The 15,673-nt window shown below is 41.6% G+C and overlaps 1 protein-coding gene across 1 annotated transcript in view; it reads right to left on the reverse strand.

Moving 5' to 3' along the window:
• Positions 1-3,128, reverse strand: part of LOC134536274 (orexin receptor type 2-like) — a 201,560-nt gene extending 198,432 nt beyond the window's left edge. Inside the window, exon 1 of the mRNA XM_063375997.1 lies at positions 2,161-3,128. Within this exon, the coding sequence (XP_063232067.1) occupies positions 2,161-2,574 (414 nt within the window). The 5' untranslated portion in view covers positions 2,575-3,128. The remainder of the gene's footprint in view (positions 1-2,160) is intronic.
• Positions 3,129-15,673: the final 12,545 nt, after the last annotated feature.

Below are 15,673 nucleotides of genomic sequence, written 5' to 3' on the forward strand. Positions count from 1 at the left end.
ATATTTGTATCGCACCAAATGATAATCCTTTTATTGATATTTATGAAAGGAAGTGTCAGTAATAAAAATATTTCAATTTTGTGTAACAAGATTAAGCACATTAGTTTACTCTTAGCTGCATGAAAGTAATTTATTCATGCAAATGTACAAGAAAAATGTTACTTTATGTCATTTTTATATTATAAGAACAAAATATTGCCATTAATTAAATGTTCCCGTTTAGAACGTTTTAACTTTAAAATAAAATAAAAATACGAACTTAAAAATTTTGCGTTGTCTTCTTTGCCGTCTCAAACATTTTCCTCACATCAACAGAAATATATGTAACACATTTGTGAAAGTCTTTCATTCCACGCGTCAGTAGGTAATTTGCTAGATTACAGAAATTAATAACATTTTTGCGCAGTGGTAAGACATTTGAACCTCATTTCGAATAATCTTAGTCGAAATCTCGGAATTAATAATCTTTATTTCGTTTTTACGAAGTTTCCAAAGATTACGCTAAGCAAGTGCTGTAATGTTTCCTCGATACAACGAGATACAACTGTATTTTACGAAACGTAATTTCTCAAATCATTGTACGCTTACTATACGAACGTGGTTTCGTTCAGTAATACGGCGTTCGTATTGGCCCGTTCAAGTACGGGAAGAGCTTATACTGATCGTATCCAATAAGCGAAGAAAAGTTGCCAATATAAAACCGTGTTTTGAATTCCAGTAAGCAGTCAAAATTTCTTGAGCTAAAACAACTTGTTAGGAACTGTAAATTATCACGAGAAAATTTGATGGCTCCATATGATTCTAAACACTTTGTTACTTTTCCAACGTAAAAAACCCTTGGGACACAGATTCTCTTGGGAATCCTTCAGATTTGCACCCTTGGTCTGTTGTAGAGACAAAATATTCTGCAAAGAAAGTCTGCTATCTACTGTAGCAATTATTTACTATTATGTCTGGAATTATCCGCGGACGTCCTGCACTGCGGTATGCGTTTCCTCATTGGCTGAATTATGTGCGGGGCGAGTTTCTTTCACCAATCAGAGACAGTAAGAAAAATAATTTTCAAAAACATAAAACAAAGTTTTTCGAATCATATGGTAGTCTGAGCCTATGTGCATGCAATAAACGGAAAAATTAATAGTATTCCAAAATATTTTCATTTGAACGTCGTTCTGGCGTTATCATTACGTTTTTAATCTCCGTTTAACAGTTTCCTTTGTCTGCACAAGGAGGAGCATTGTAATTCCACAGGGCAAACACACACACACACACCTCCTTCAAGGATCTACATCCATGCAATAGACCATGGCTGGAATATAAACCAAATGCAATAGACGATAGCTGGGACAGGCTGCAGACAATTGTCACTACGACGACCGACGAGGTCCCTGTCGCGAGTAGAGGCACGCACCTGGAAGTAGTAGACCACTATCCTGTAGAGCGACCAACAAGCCAGCACCGGGAGCAGAGGCACGCACCTGGAAGTAGTAGACCACGACCCTGCAGAGCGACAGACAAGCTAGCACCGGGAGTAGAGGCACGCACCTGGCAGAGCGACAACAAACTAGCACCGAGCAGAGGCACGCACCTGGAAGTAGAGCACGACCCTGCAGAGCTACCAACAAGCTAGGACCGAGCAGAGGCACGCACCTGGAAGTAGAGGCACGCACCTGGAAGCAGAGGCACGCACCTGGAAGTAGAGCACGACCCTGCAGAGCTACCAACAAGCTAGGACCGAGCAGAGGCACGCACCTGGAAGCAGAGGCACGCACCTGGAAGTAGAGCACGACCCTGCAGAGCTACCAACAAGCTAGGACCGAGCAGAGGCACGCACCTGGAAGTAGAGGCACGCACCTGGAAGCAGAGGCACGCACCTGGAAGTAGAGCACGACCCTGCAGAGCTACCAACAAGCTAGGACCGAGCAGAGGCACGCACCTGGAAGTAGAGGCACGCACCTGGAAGCAGAGGCACGCACCTGGAAGTAGAGCACGACCCTGCAGAGCTACCAACAAGCTAGGACCGAGCAGAGGCACGCACCTGGAAGTAGAGGCACGCACCTGGAAGCAGAGGCACGCACCTGGAAGTAGAGCACGACCCTGCAGAGCTACCAACAAGCTAGGACCGAGCAGAGGCACGCACCTGGAAGCAGAGGCACGCACCTGGAAGTAGAGCACCACCTTGCAGAGCGCCGTGCCCATGAACCAGGTCTCCGTCACGTCCCACACCACGGACGGCGGCAGGCAGAACAGGATGACCATGAAGTCGGCGACGGCGAGGTTCACGATGAAGTAGTTGGTGACGGTGCGCATGGCGTGGTTGCGGTACACGGCGGCGGTCACCAGCGCGTTGCCCACCAGCCCCACCGCGAACACCAGGCAGTGCATGGCCACCAGCGCCCACTCGTAGCGCGTCGGGAAGATGTGCTCCTCGATCATCACGATGTAGTCCTCGTCGGAGACGCAGTAGTCGTTGGTGCAGTTGGACCCGTTGACGGCGTAGTAGGCGTCTTCCTCGAGCGAGCCGTCCAGGAACCTCTGGGTCGCCAGCGAGGCGTCTTCGGTCGCGTTGGCCATCGCCGCTGGTGGACGCTCCTCCGCGACTTCACAAGCTCGGAGTGACCCTCGGACCACGCGACAGTCTGGTCTCCGTCGCGCAGTCGCGCGCTGCCGGGCTCATGACGCCCCTAGGAGGGTCTCCCGCCTTCCGACACGCGACCTAAACCACCTCCGGGAACCAGCGGGTCATGTCTACCACCACTGCTTCCCCCTCCCTCCCCTCGACTACCCTTCCCCCTCGCCGATAGTCATTTCCTGTCCCTCCGTCGTGACGCGCTTCGCTCTGCCAATCAGCGGGCAGCGCCGGCTGTTTTCGCGTCTGTGGAGCGGAACACCTCTCTCTCTCTCTCTCTCTCTCTCTCTCTAAACGATCTCGTCTTCGACTGACGGACCTGCGCTTGTGATTCAAGAGCGACGCGTGTACAGTGGCGATGCCAAGGTCCCTGACGGCAGGTGATGCGTGTACGAGCCTGAGCCAGGCCACACGGCTGCCGTCCTGCCCCGCTGACTCCGCGGAGGGATACACGGTCCGCTCTTAGAGACGCTACACCCACGCACTCGCGGGCGCGACTGCTCGCGAGCGGCAAGGTGGCCCGCGCGGAGTGGGGGGGGGGGGGGTGGAGGCTGCGCGGGGGTGGGGGATGCTCCCTCCCCTACTTTGTCACCCTTAGCAGGCGTCTCCCGCGCGGCACTAGCGCTCCTAGCGGCGTGGTTCCGCGGTGCTCTTGCCACATCCTCCTTAAACCATGTCGCCTGTGTGGACTTTTTTGACGTGATAACGTCTTATAAATCAATGAACGCCGGCTGCACGCACGAAAAAAAAAGACTCATTATCACGTTCCGCCTGAGCCGAGCGTGCAAGAACCGGCCAACCACCGTGCGAGAAAATCTGCTATAAACTCAAACAGGTTAATGCGGGCTTTTTAACTAATTGTTCGTGATTATATTTAAACAAATTTATTTAAATTAAATTTTGCAAAGACTGTAAATGATATTTGAAAATTAAAAAAGTATGCAATTTTTCATCAATGTTTTCTTATGACGTTATCGCGTAAAATTATCGTTGGTAAACCGACTTTACAGACAACCCCCTTTTTAACTAAGTAAGGTTCGGTACGAAAATTTTAGGTGGTATGAAACATTTATCTTAATTACTCCACTATAAAATGATGTGTTGTCATCGACAGTCCAATAGAGTAGCGTTGCAAACGTGAAACGTGCTCTCCGGATCTTTGGTTTACACTTAGAGGCGAGGATACATGCTATGCGCACAGCGGTTGCCGCCCTAAGCGTTTCTGCGTTTCTGGACAGTAAACACGAACGCCACAGTGTAGCCCCCACCTTATATTTGTATGTATTTCCCTGTAACTAGGTTCACTCACCGGTTCATTATTCCATTTAACTGTCACTACTGTCTTCAAATCTATCCTGTAAATTAATCATGATGGAGCTCTTGCATGTTATGCTCTGTTCCAAATTTTATCTTGAGATATTTACTAAGTTTTTATAATAGTTGTGAGAAGATCACGATTGTGGTAATACTTACGATTCTTTGCTAGGCTTTTCACAGCATGATATAATGTTTAGTGGTTATTTGGTGAACGAATTGGCAACCAGGCAACAAATACACCAGATCTGTCACGATAGATTTGCAGTAATAGTCGTTAAATAATACCTAATAAAAATAACCGTGCTCGAATATCCTGAATACACTGCGATGTATTAATTGAATGACTCTGTAACATTCTAGAAACTGATGAAAATAATTTAATTTTAGAGGAAATTCTTATCGTTATTAATCAAATAACACTTATTTTATCGTTTGATTATAGATTAACTTCATACGTTTCATAAACTCAAGAATACCGAGAAACAAGCAGAAAGAGGTTTTTGGACATGTATCCCAAGCATCTAAGATCTAACATGGCAACTGAAAGCGCTTGATGATGAACTGAAATGGCCGCTTGTCGCAGTCATCGTGACAGTTGGTGTTCCTTCTAAGCCTCTAAGCTCTAATCGAGCCGCACCCGAGTGCCGCGAATCTGAGCCTAAAGCTGTGTACACTTCACACGTACACCGTGTGCACATGTTTCACATCGGACTACGCAGAGTTGCTGCTCGAGTGTACATTCAGCCGTGACGTCATGTATCACACGGTACCCGTGTTGTCGGAGCCAGGGTTACACGGCCGGGTTCAGTGGGTGGACCCAGTCGACTTGATGGAGCACATCTGCTTCACGTTGGTAGGACTGCAGAGCTCTTGGCCGTGAACCAGTTGTAAGCAAGGAGACGCGGTTAGCCAATCACGCGTGATGTGGCCTTGTTGTCGACTCTAGACAGACATAATCAATAGGTAGAGACCTGCAAAATTCGCGGATTCATTAGGTGATAGGCTAGAATTCAAACACATATACCTCTTAGATAATTTTGCTATTGGCTTACTGTTCATCTAGACGAATGTCAACCAGTTATAAACCCTCAACCAAAGAAGGATCGAATCACAGACAAACCAGCTGAGACGACTTACAAGTCGGCAGCCAATGAACTTGCGTTATTTGCCCGAGTGTACAGGTGTAAGTGCAATCTATCCTGAAGGCCATCGAAACCGCGAATTTTGCAGGTCTCTATCAATAGGGCCATGCATATTTCGCGAAAAGATTCCGAGACTAACTGAAAGTTAAAACACTGTAGCATCGCATGTGTTTCGTTATTGGGTGAGTTTCTTTCAGGTACATGACGATTGTTAAAAACACCAATCACAGTAATTCATTGCGGAAGCAAATGCGTCCTGAGTGGCTCAGCCAGTAGACGGCCGCCAATCACAAGGAAGAAACCGCTGCTGAGGGTATACCTAGTTGCAGTTTAATAGGTGTTCAGATTTATTCGCGAAAAATGCCTGCTCTTAATAATCAAGTATAGGAAAGGTGAGACTTGAGCCTTGAGTGAAATGAATCCATAAAATAATCGTGTCTCGATGCTCTGCTAAAACCTTTTTTCAAGGCTTTGTGGCAAGTATTATATGTTATTTTCATAATGGTATACATAGGTGAGTTTTTTCAAGAGAAACATTTTTTTTTTACAGCTGGTAGAGTAATATCAGAATCACAAAATAACGGAAGTTAATAGGTAACGGAGATAACTTATGTAACGAATATTGCTCGGAGGTTTTAGATTTACAGCAGGTTATACTTTCCAATACTTTTGTAAACTTTGAAACACTTTCTTATACTTTTGTAAATTTTATTAAATGTTAGGTACTTTCTTATAATTTTGCATTCTTTCTCATCTCGTAATACGCAACTCTACCCTCGACTCTGATGTTGGTTCCGGTGTTAGCATTGGAATTGTGACAATTTGTATAGACTTTTTCTAATAGGGTTATGTATCATATTTCAGGTGCCATAACCTCATTAATCCATTCTGGGATTCCACTGAAAGCGTGGACAGTCACTAGTTAATAAAGGTCTGTTTTCAACGCACGAGTACGAGTGTTTTAAATACCAGAGCACCCCAAAAGTTTCTTCTCCCTCTGCGAAGTTTCACTTCTACCACACAATTTATTGTTGACGCGATAACGTCTTATAAATCGATGAACGCCGGCTGCACGCTCGAAAAAAAGCATGACTCATTGTCACGTTCCGCCTGAGCCGATCGTGCAAGAACCGGCCAAACCACCGTGCGAGAAAAATCTTCTATAATATCAAACAGGTTAAGGCGAGCATTTTAACTAATTGTTCGTGATTATATTTAAACAAATTATTTAAATTAAATTTCCAAAAAAAAACTGTAAGTAATATTTTAAAATTCAAAAAGTATGCAATTTTTCATCAATGTTTTCTTATGACGTTATCACGTAAAATTATCGTCCGTAACCCGACTTTTTTATAATTTCTAGTAATATAATGGTGTGTTTGCTGATGCATTGCTGCTGTAACTCGTGCATGACTGTAACCACGGCGCGGTGGAAGCTGAGGACCTGTCGCCGCGCTCCGACCCCACAGCTGCTTGTCGGCCGCGCTGCGATCACTGTCACGTGACCTGTGACGTCATCCCGCGAGGCACCTCATGACTCCAGCCTGTTGGCTCGTGTGTGGAAGGGGGGGGGGGGGGGCTAAACTGACGGATAAACTCATGTATAGAGTCCGGAAAAATTCGCGAATTCATTTCGTGACAAGATGAAATTCAAACACGTGTACAATTCTGCTGGTCCTGCTATTGGCTCGCAGTTTAACTGGAGTTCTCTGGGCCAATGAGAGACCATCGACCAAAGAAGCATTGAATCACAAGCTACGAGTGGAGACGCCTCACAAGTTAGCACCCAATTAACACGCGTGTCTGCTTGAAAAATTCAGAGGATAGTGGAGGCTTGTCTGCTTGAAAAATGCAGAGAATAGTGGAGGCTATCCTAGAGGTCATTGAATCCGCGAATTTTTCCGGTATCTACTCATGTATGAAGTCAGTATTTTCCGCGTACCATCCAACTCGCGATGGTACGGTGGTGCATCCACTGAATTACGGTACAAATACCACATAAACTGTACATCTGGCAACACTGCCCGGGAAACCAACTGACCTTGGGAAGTCGCGATTGTGTGATAATGATAGCCGTCAAAATAAACACCAAAACATCGAAATAAACGTTGCGATCGATTCAAGCTCCAAACAATCGATTCCCTTGATTATGCGACTTTCTTAATCAAGTCATAGTTATCAAATATGGCTACCTAAACTTGTTTAATTAAGAGGGTAGTTTATTATATTATTTTTCTTCTATTATTCCTTGTTATTGCACATTATTTAAATTAAATTAATAATCTTACTAAAGTTAATTGTTTATTAAAGTTTTTTTTACTACGAAGGAAATCGTTATTTAAGGGTTTTTATAAACCTAATGGCAAATTCTTATGACATTTCTAGTATGTACTGAAAGCATAAAATAATGTCGTAAGAACATATAATTTTATATTAACCAGTCGTTTATAGCCTTCGTCTTGAAACTATTAATTTTTAGTGTATCATTTATTAAATCAATAAAAATTACGTTTTCCCATAAACAAAAGGAATCTGAGTTTTTCAGGGTTTGGTGAAACCGTAAGTTTTATTTATTAAATTAATGATACACCACACATAAATAATTTCAAAACGAAGGCTACACAATACGAAATGTTAATCCAAAACTTTGTACCACGTGATTTCATGCTTTCAGTTAGTGACATAAAAATTTGTCAAGTTCATTATAAAACATTAAATAAGAACTTGTTTAGTGGAAAACAGGTTTTATAATCAATTAAATATAATTTATTTAAAAAAAAAGGAGGTTGTCTGTAAAGTTGGTTTACGGACGATAATTTTACGTGATAACGTCATAAGAAAACATTGATGTTAAAAATTGCATACTTTTTTTAATTTTCAAACATTATTTACAGTTTTTTTCCAAATTTAATTTTAAATTATTTGCTTAAATATAATCACGAACAATTAGTTAAAAAAATCCCGCCTTAACCTGTTTGATATTATAGAAGATTTTCCTCGCACGGTGGTTGGCCGGTTCTTGCACGCTCGGCTCAGGCGGAACGTGACAATTTTTCGTGCGTGCAGCCGGCGTTCATCGATGTATAAGACGTTATCACGTCAAAATTTTCGTACAAAAACACAAAATAATAGTTGAAAAGTAACTTAGTTTCCTGGCTCCTTGGACTAGTTTCGCTGTGGCGTGTGACCTTGCTCCGAGAGGCAGTTTGGAGTAGGCGTGTTCCTCTGGGATCGTGCTGCAGCAAGTAGCGATGTTCTACTGCTGAACGGAACACCAGGGTAATAACTTGATGCAGCCGGGGGTACGTGGTGGGAGTGGGTGCTCCTCCAGGGGATGCAAGGTGGGCGATGCAGCCATCAGCAGCTCCCGGGTGGCCGAGTGGCCAGGTGTCCGGTGGCAAGTGGATGGACTCCGCCAGCGGCAGTCGAGATGGAGTGTGTCTCCGCGTGGTCCACTGGGAGACTCCTCGCCTCCTTAAGTGCTAGGCCTCTTTTCCCCGCGCGCGTCGCTACTGGTACTTTCCCTCCAAGTCCACGCAGAGTATTCAACTTTTCATCTCTCTGAAAACCACACGGCAGAACTTTTCTATCCGCGCTGAGAGGCGCTCACTCCGACTAAAACACTGTCAAAATTATCACAGACTCTGACTTGATGTAAGCTTTTGGACATACGCCATTGCTAAAGCACATGTATGTCTGTAGAAGAAAACTACAAAAAACACAAAAGACAAAAACACAAACTAAGCAAAAAATTGCTGTTGTCAACAGGATATAAACACCACATAATATTCCATAACAGGAATATGGTCAACAAACAAAGACAAACAAAGAAAATGGACTAACAGAACGAAAAAAACCACAAATGATGACAGCACATAAATATTGAACCCAAAAAAATTCAGCACAATAGTTGAAACGAGTCAAAAACACAGCTAAACAAAAAGACGAAACAAACACAATAGTTTTCCAAAAAAAAACAGAAGAGAACGAAAAAAAAACCACAAATGACTCCCATTGCACAAATCTTTCAAAGATAATATCACAGACTCGTAGGCCTGTTCCACAATGACACGTAAACGGAGACTGATCACGGACCCGTACAAATACGGTTACGTTACTCCGTGCGGCCAATAGAAGCCGAGTATTCGGCCGCGGTGGTAGACATGTTTGTTAACGTTTTAAATGCGTTAAGAATCGTCTCAAGTACAAGAGAATATATATATATATATTGTTCTGTAATTACTTTGTGGTTTATTGTTATCATGTATGTAAATGCTGGCCGTGTTTTGTCCTCAGATCTATTTTTATTTTATTTTCAATTAAATTAATTTATCGTAACGGTGAAGTTCAATCCCATGTGTTGCCATTTGTTACGTTTCCGGCAACTGTGGAGCCGACAGACGGTTGATGAAACGTACAAATCTTACGGGTCCGAGTCCATTTCCTTTCTTACGTTTCCGTTTCATTGTAAACGGTTCTTAAAATGTCTCTAAAATGGCTCTTAGTGGAGCAGTTTCGGTATTTTTTATTCAAGTTTTTTACTGCCTTGAGGAAATTTTAACAGTTTGGTATTTATAGTTAAAAAGTAATCTGATTTAAAAAAAAAACACGCAAGAAGTGGGATTAGAACCCACAACTCCAGCTCTGGCACGCTGTTAGAAATGTTCACCTTAAATCTACGAAGAACACTGGTTATATGCCAGCCGCAACACTGCGCCGCGTTGTATGGGTTGCTGGAGGGAAGCTAGCCATGGACTCCAGCCATAAAGAAATATAAAGAAATCATTTATGTTCAGAGCACAGGCTATACGTAGTAAAAGATAGTTCGTCGAATTTGCAAATGTGATGAAAAATATTTACGCTGTATTACTTATAATTGAGCAAATATATGTTTGGATATCAAATACGGCAGGTAAAAAGAGGAAATGCGTGAAATGTATGAGCAGTAGTTAAAAACTAATCTATTTCATTTGTATTTTACAGTAACTTCTGAGGTTTTTTTATAATTAGAGCCAAAACTATAGTTTCTAATAACCAGGCTTGAGTTCTGTCTTCGCAACTGTCTTCATCACGAAGACGGCACTCGATGTTTCCAGAATGACGAAATGGTGGGCATGCATTATTTTTATTTATTGAGTTTTTTCCTACAGAGAGGATATTAGCGCCGGCAAAGGAGAACTGCATCAGCGCAAATAATGTTATTTGGGGAGTAAACCAACCAAAATTTTCAAAGGAGTGATTTCGGTAAACAATGGAGCAACGGGATCGCTATTTCCGGGCCAGGACGGAGTCCAGTTGACCAAGACGGCCTTAACTCGTGTTTTCCCTTCATGGCTCCGTGGGGCATCCTGCGCAGGAGTTGCCGGGTGGAGCAGGAAGTTAGGCCAGTTTCATGAGATGGCCCGGAATAATTTCACTTCGTGAAGACATTCACTGTGTCTCGCTCCTATCTCTCACGCGCTGGCCAGGTGTCGCCGTTAGACTCAATTTGAAGAAGACTTCGAGCTTTCAGCCTTCGAGCGCACAATCCCTCTGCGAGGTCTTAGAAGATCCACGCGACCTCCATTTCAACCTCTTCCGTGGATCGTAAAGGCACCTAGACCGCGGAGTAAAACAAAAGAAAGAAAATAAAGGAAAGAAAGTGGTCCTCTCCGTAAAGAGCATGTGAGAGCACTTGGATCAGAATGGATTTGACGGTCATTCTTAAATTTTCAAGCTCATTTGTTCTTTAAACCTCCCATTTGATAAAAAAAAGTCAACATTTACTATCCTACTGAGTGAACATGTACGTTGAAGATATCTTAAACACCACTGTTTGGAGAAGAACACACGTAGTAATAAACACTCTGAACGAGTGAGTCACTAAACCGCGTGAAAGCTAGCTCCGCTTGGATAAAGTTATTTGTGGAAGACATCTTGTTTTACTCACATTTGTTGAAACATTATCCACAACATCGCCTACGAAACAGTTTGGGGGAGAAAAATATCCGTCTTTCTTCGTCACTGAGTTTTTAATTTCGAAGATATTTATTTGAAAATTTTTATTGAAAGAGGGGGTATTAATTAGTGTGATAGAGAGTGTGACTTTTCTTATCTACAGTGTCCGGTATCGGGATTCGAGCAGGTATTTACTGTGGCAGGCCAGCAGCGAGGATAGGCAGAGAAAAAGGTTTGTTTGAATACGACAAATATTTGTTTATATATGGCGAAACAAATATTTACTTGGTGGAACAAATATTTTGTTAGCTTAACCAAAACTCGGTGAGTAACAAAACAATGTCTTGTTACACCTAACCAAATAAACATTTGAGTTGACAAAATCATTTTGTTGGATCAACAGGATCTTTCCTGCTTGAATTAACAAAATATGTTTATTTCGTCGTATACAAACAAATGTTTCGTTGAGGCAAACAAAACTTTCTCTCGGTGCAGGCAGAGCTGCTCCCAGCCAGCCTGTGGGGAGAGTGTCGCGTGTAATCCTCGCGGGGGGAGGGGGTGTGGGGGGAGGTGCTCTGGCAGACGGCGCATCTGCATAATCCCCGCCGGCATCCCCGTGTAGCAGCCGGGGGGGGGGGGGTCAGCGGGTGCGTCCAGAAGTTATACTTACTTGGCGTGGTAACACACTAGCTTTAAGTGTGCACGCAACTAATAAATGTATTGTAGTTATATTATAAATATTTTTTTTAAAATACTCATAATTCAATGTATCAACATGTGATTAAAATATTTATTTGATCTAGTAAAATAATCCGGATGAATTTTAATTAATAAGGAAAATAAATAAAAATGCAAAAAAAATTGCAAATAAATTATACACACGGGAAAATAACCTCACATATATAAATACACTTGAAAATGTTTATAAACTCATTTTTTATTAATAAAATTAAAAATAAATAAATGTTTTTAATTATATGGACCAGCATTAAATATATATATACACATACAAATATAGAATCTAAAAGCTCAATTATAATTTTTATTTGTATGTACCCTTTTAGCATACTACTGTAAAAATTTCGCTGCTTGGTGCGCGCTCATCGTAAAAATTCACTCTCAATTATTTTTTCCCATAACTCGCTTCAAGAAGTATAACTTCGAAAATTGCAACGAGAAAATGTGTATTCGAAACCCTTGCATTATCACTGGCACTAACAGAAGTAGCTGTGGGTGAGGCTTCTCACAAACCTGTGGTTTCTTAATTATTTAGAAAACCTGTCTCACAATCTGTTATTTCTGCATTTTAAAATAAATTTTTCTAATGATTTTAGAGTTTATAAAAAAGATAAGAAATCGGTCTAAAAATAAAGTGCAAAAAGTCATTAATCTTTTATGGACTGTTGCTTCAAAAAAAATACTTTGCCTTTGTTGAAAGTAAAGTTTTTAAGTAGCAATTATAAATGGTGTATGTTTTTTGTGAATTTTGCCTACACTTTGATATGATGGTTTTAAGTCAGAATTTTTGTACGGCTTAAATAATTTTTGACATCAGCAATGTAGTGCAAAATAGAGACAAACCCGGGCCGGGTGTGGGATTTGTCTCCTTTTGCTCCGGAGAGGATAAAAGGGGACAACTCTGATGAAAGCTCCAAAGCACTAGTTGGCGTTCAAAGCCCTTCTCTACGGAAAAGATAGAATTCAAAAAACATTTATCTATTTATTTTAAAACATGAATGTGTCAATGAGAAAATTCTGTTACATTTCATGTTTCCTTTGAATTTAATTTCTTCCATATGATCGTGTTACACGGAAACGAGACATCTTTTCAGAGCAAGATGGATCAGGGTCTCTTTTAGGAGCGGAAACACTGAGACCGCCTGAAAGGGTAGGCAATACTCCATCATGTTCTGTAATGCAGGTAGAGGAGCTTGCGTTTGGCAGGCGCTACGAAGACCCGAGAGCCGGGAAATGAAACGTCGGATTTGAAATATTAAAACTTGATATTCGTGGAATCGCTACGGCTGTCTGCACCAGAACCAGGCCAAGGAGTTTGATTCAGAGTTCGTAAATACGGCAGAAGTCTCTTTTCCTACTGTAAATTACGTTGAAATTAATTACAATACTTTTAATACATCGATTAATTCATCTATACATCATCATTCAATTCGTCAACATCATCATTCAATTCATCAACATCATCATTCAATACACATTTATGACAGTTGATTTTTTTAACTATATAAAATGTATAGAGTATTGAAAGAATCGCTTACATTATTTTCCCTCCGGTAACATATGTATTTTTCATCGTAATTGTTATTTTACCTATTGTTGATATAATGCAACACTTAATCTTTATTAAAAATTATTTGATCTTTAAAATATTTTAAACATATGAAAAGGTATTTTTTGTTTATTTTTGTAATTTGTTAATTTTTTTTTATAATTTTTATATTTCAAATACTGTTAAACTATTTCAAATACCGCACTTAGCATAAATATAATAGAAGCACTCACATACAAACTTGCTTTATAATGTTAAATTCCCCGAAGGGAAAAAACTTAGTGTTATTTCGTGACGTGAAAAAAGGAAATAAATAAATAAAATAAAAATGCACAAAATTCAAAATACACTTTGCAAGTTTTACACTTCTTTCGACTTTTATTATATATTTAAAAATCTTGACTGAAAGGGGAAAAAATCCTTCTTAAATATTAAAATGTTAAATACCACCGCCAATCAGCAGGCCTATAATTACACTGATTCACGGTAGTTTTTATCACTGGCGTTCAGAGTGGATTTGGAAAGTGTTGGGACCAGCACAAACATTAGTGTCCGCTAGGTTGCCTGCCTGCGCCGCCCCTGGGTCGGGTCAGATCTCGGCCAGGAATTTCTCATCTCGGGGGCAGGAAGGGTGTCACAGGCGTTCCAGAAACATTACATACACCTCCTTTCCCCCAGCTTCTCTGCTGGCTCAAAGCCTCTGGTCGTCTTCCCCGAGACTTTCATTCCAGTCCTTGCAGGAAAAGGAGAAAATTCCCTCCGAGTATTTTTTTTCTTTCTTTTCGTGTAAGTATCATATTGAAAGTTGGTAAGGTAGATTTAATGAAAATTGTGATGGATATGAAGTTAAATTTTAAGATAAAGAAAATTATATATATTATAGTAATTGACATTTTGACAATAAGAGTGGTAATGTGGTGGTAACATATTTTTTTTTGTAATAGATGTGACGTTGATAATCATAGAAATAAACTTTCAAAAGAATAAACGTTAAAAATACATAAAAAATTTATCTTACTAAAAACTTAAAATTTTTAACCGGAGCTTCAATCTCAGGTTATGAAATACAGAAGAAATGTTGTTGATACAGTATCCGACATGGAGGCTTGAAACAATTCAAATAACTCCAAAGGGAACAAATTCAGAATTCGTTAAAAATGTGTTTAATTAATTATTGGTGCATTCCAAAATAAAACTTACTGAATCTGTAATGGTTTTACTTATTTCCTTTTGAAAAAAAAATAGAAGTGATGTGTATTATACAAAAAATTTAGTTTTTAATAAAAAAAATAAATTCCACTGGAACAATTTATCGTTCCTTTTAAAACCAATTAATTTTTTTTTTATATTTCATACAAACAAAAAACATGTTATGCAGTATACTCGCTAAAAGGATGTGTAGTGCTACCATGTGTATATTGCCGTCAGAACTGCGGGAGCATCTTCAGCACTGGTTAGCTCCGTGTGTTCGCCAAAAGGACGTGAGGACAGGACGGTAGGAGGGGAGTGGTTGCAATGAAGACACGGGTGGTTAAAGCTGTGCTACCAAGTGTTTATTGCCGTCAGAACTGCGGGAGCATCTTCAGCACTGGTTATCTCCGTGTGTTCGCCAAAAGGACGTGTGGACAGGACGGGGGGAGGGGAGTGGTTGCAATGAAGACACGGGCGGTTAAAGCTGTGCTACCAAGTGTTTATTGCCGTCAGAACTGCGGGAGCATCTTCAGCACTGGTTATCTCCGTGTGTTCGCCAGAAGGACGTGAGGACAGGACGGTAGGAGGGGAGTGGTTGCAATGAAGACACGGGCGGTTAAAGCTGTGCTACCAAGTGTTTATTGCCGTCAGAACTGCGGGAGCATCTTCAGCACTGGTTAGCTCCGTGTGTTCGCCAAAAGGACGTGGGGACAGGACGGTAGGAGGGGAGTGGTTGCAATGAAGACACGGGTGGTTAAAGCTGTGCTACCAAGTGTTTATTGCCGTCAGAACTGCGGGAGCATCTTCAGCACTGGTTATCTCCGTGTGTTCGCCAAAAGGACGTGAGGACAGGACGGTAGGAGGGGAGTGGTTGCAATGAAGACACGGGCGGTTAAAGCTGTGCTACCAAGTGTTTATTGCCGTCAGAACTGCGGGAGCATCTTCAGAACTGGTTATCTCCGTGTGTTCGCCAGAAGGAAGTGAGGACAGGACGGGGGAGTGGTTGCAATGAAGACACGGGTGGTTAAAGCTGTGCTACCAAGTGTTTATTGCCGTCAGAACTGCGGGAGCATCTTCAGCACTGGTTATCTCCGTGTGTTCGCCAAAAGGACGTGTGGACAGGACGGGGGGAGGGGAGTGGTTGCAATGAAGACACGGGCGGTTAAAGCT

The sequence above is a fragment of the Bacillus rossius genome, chromosome 10, assembly GCF_032445375.1.
Source record: "Bacillus rossius redtenbacheri isolate Brsri chromosome 10, Brsri_v3, whole genome shotgun sequence".
In the NCBI taxonomy this organism is placed as follows: domain Eukaryota; kingdom Metazoa; phylum Arthropoda; class Insecta; order Phasmatodea; family Bacillidae; genus Bacillus; species Bacillus rossius.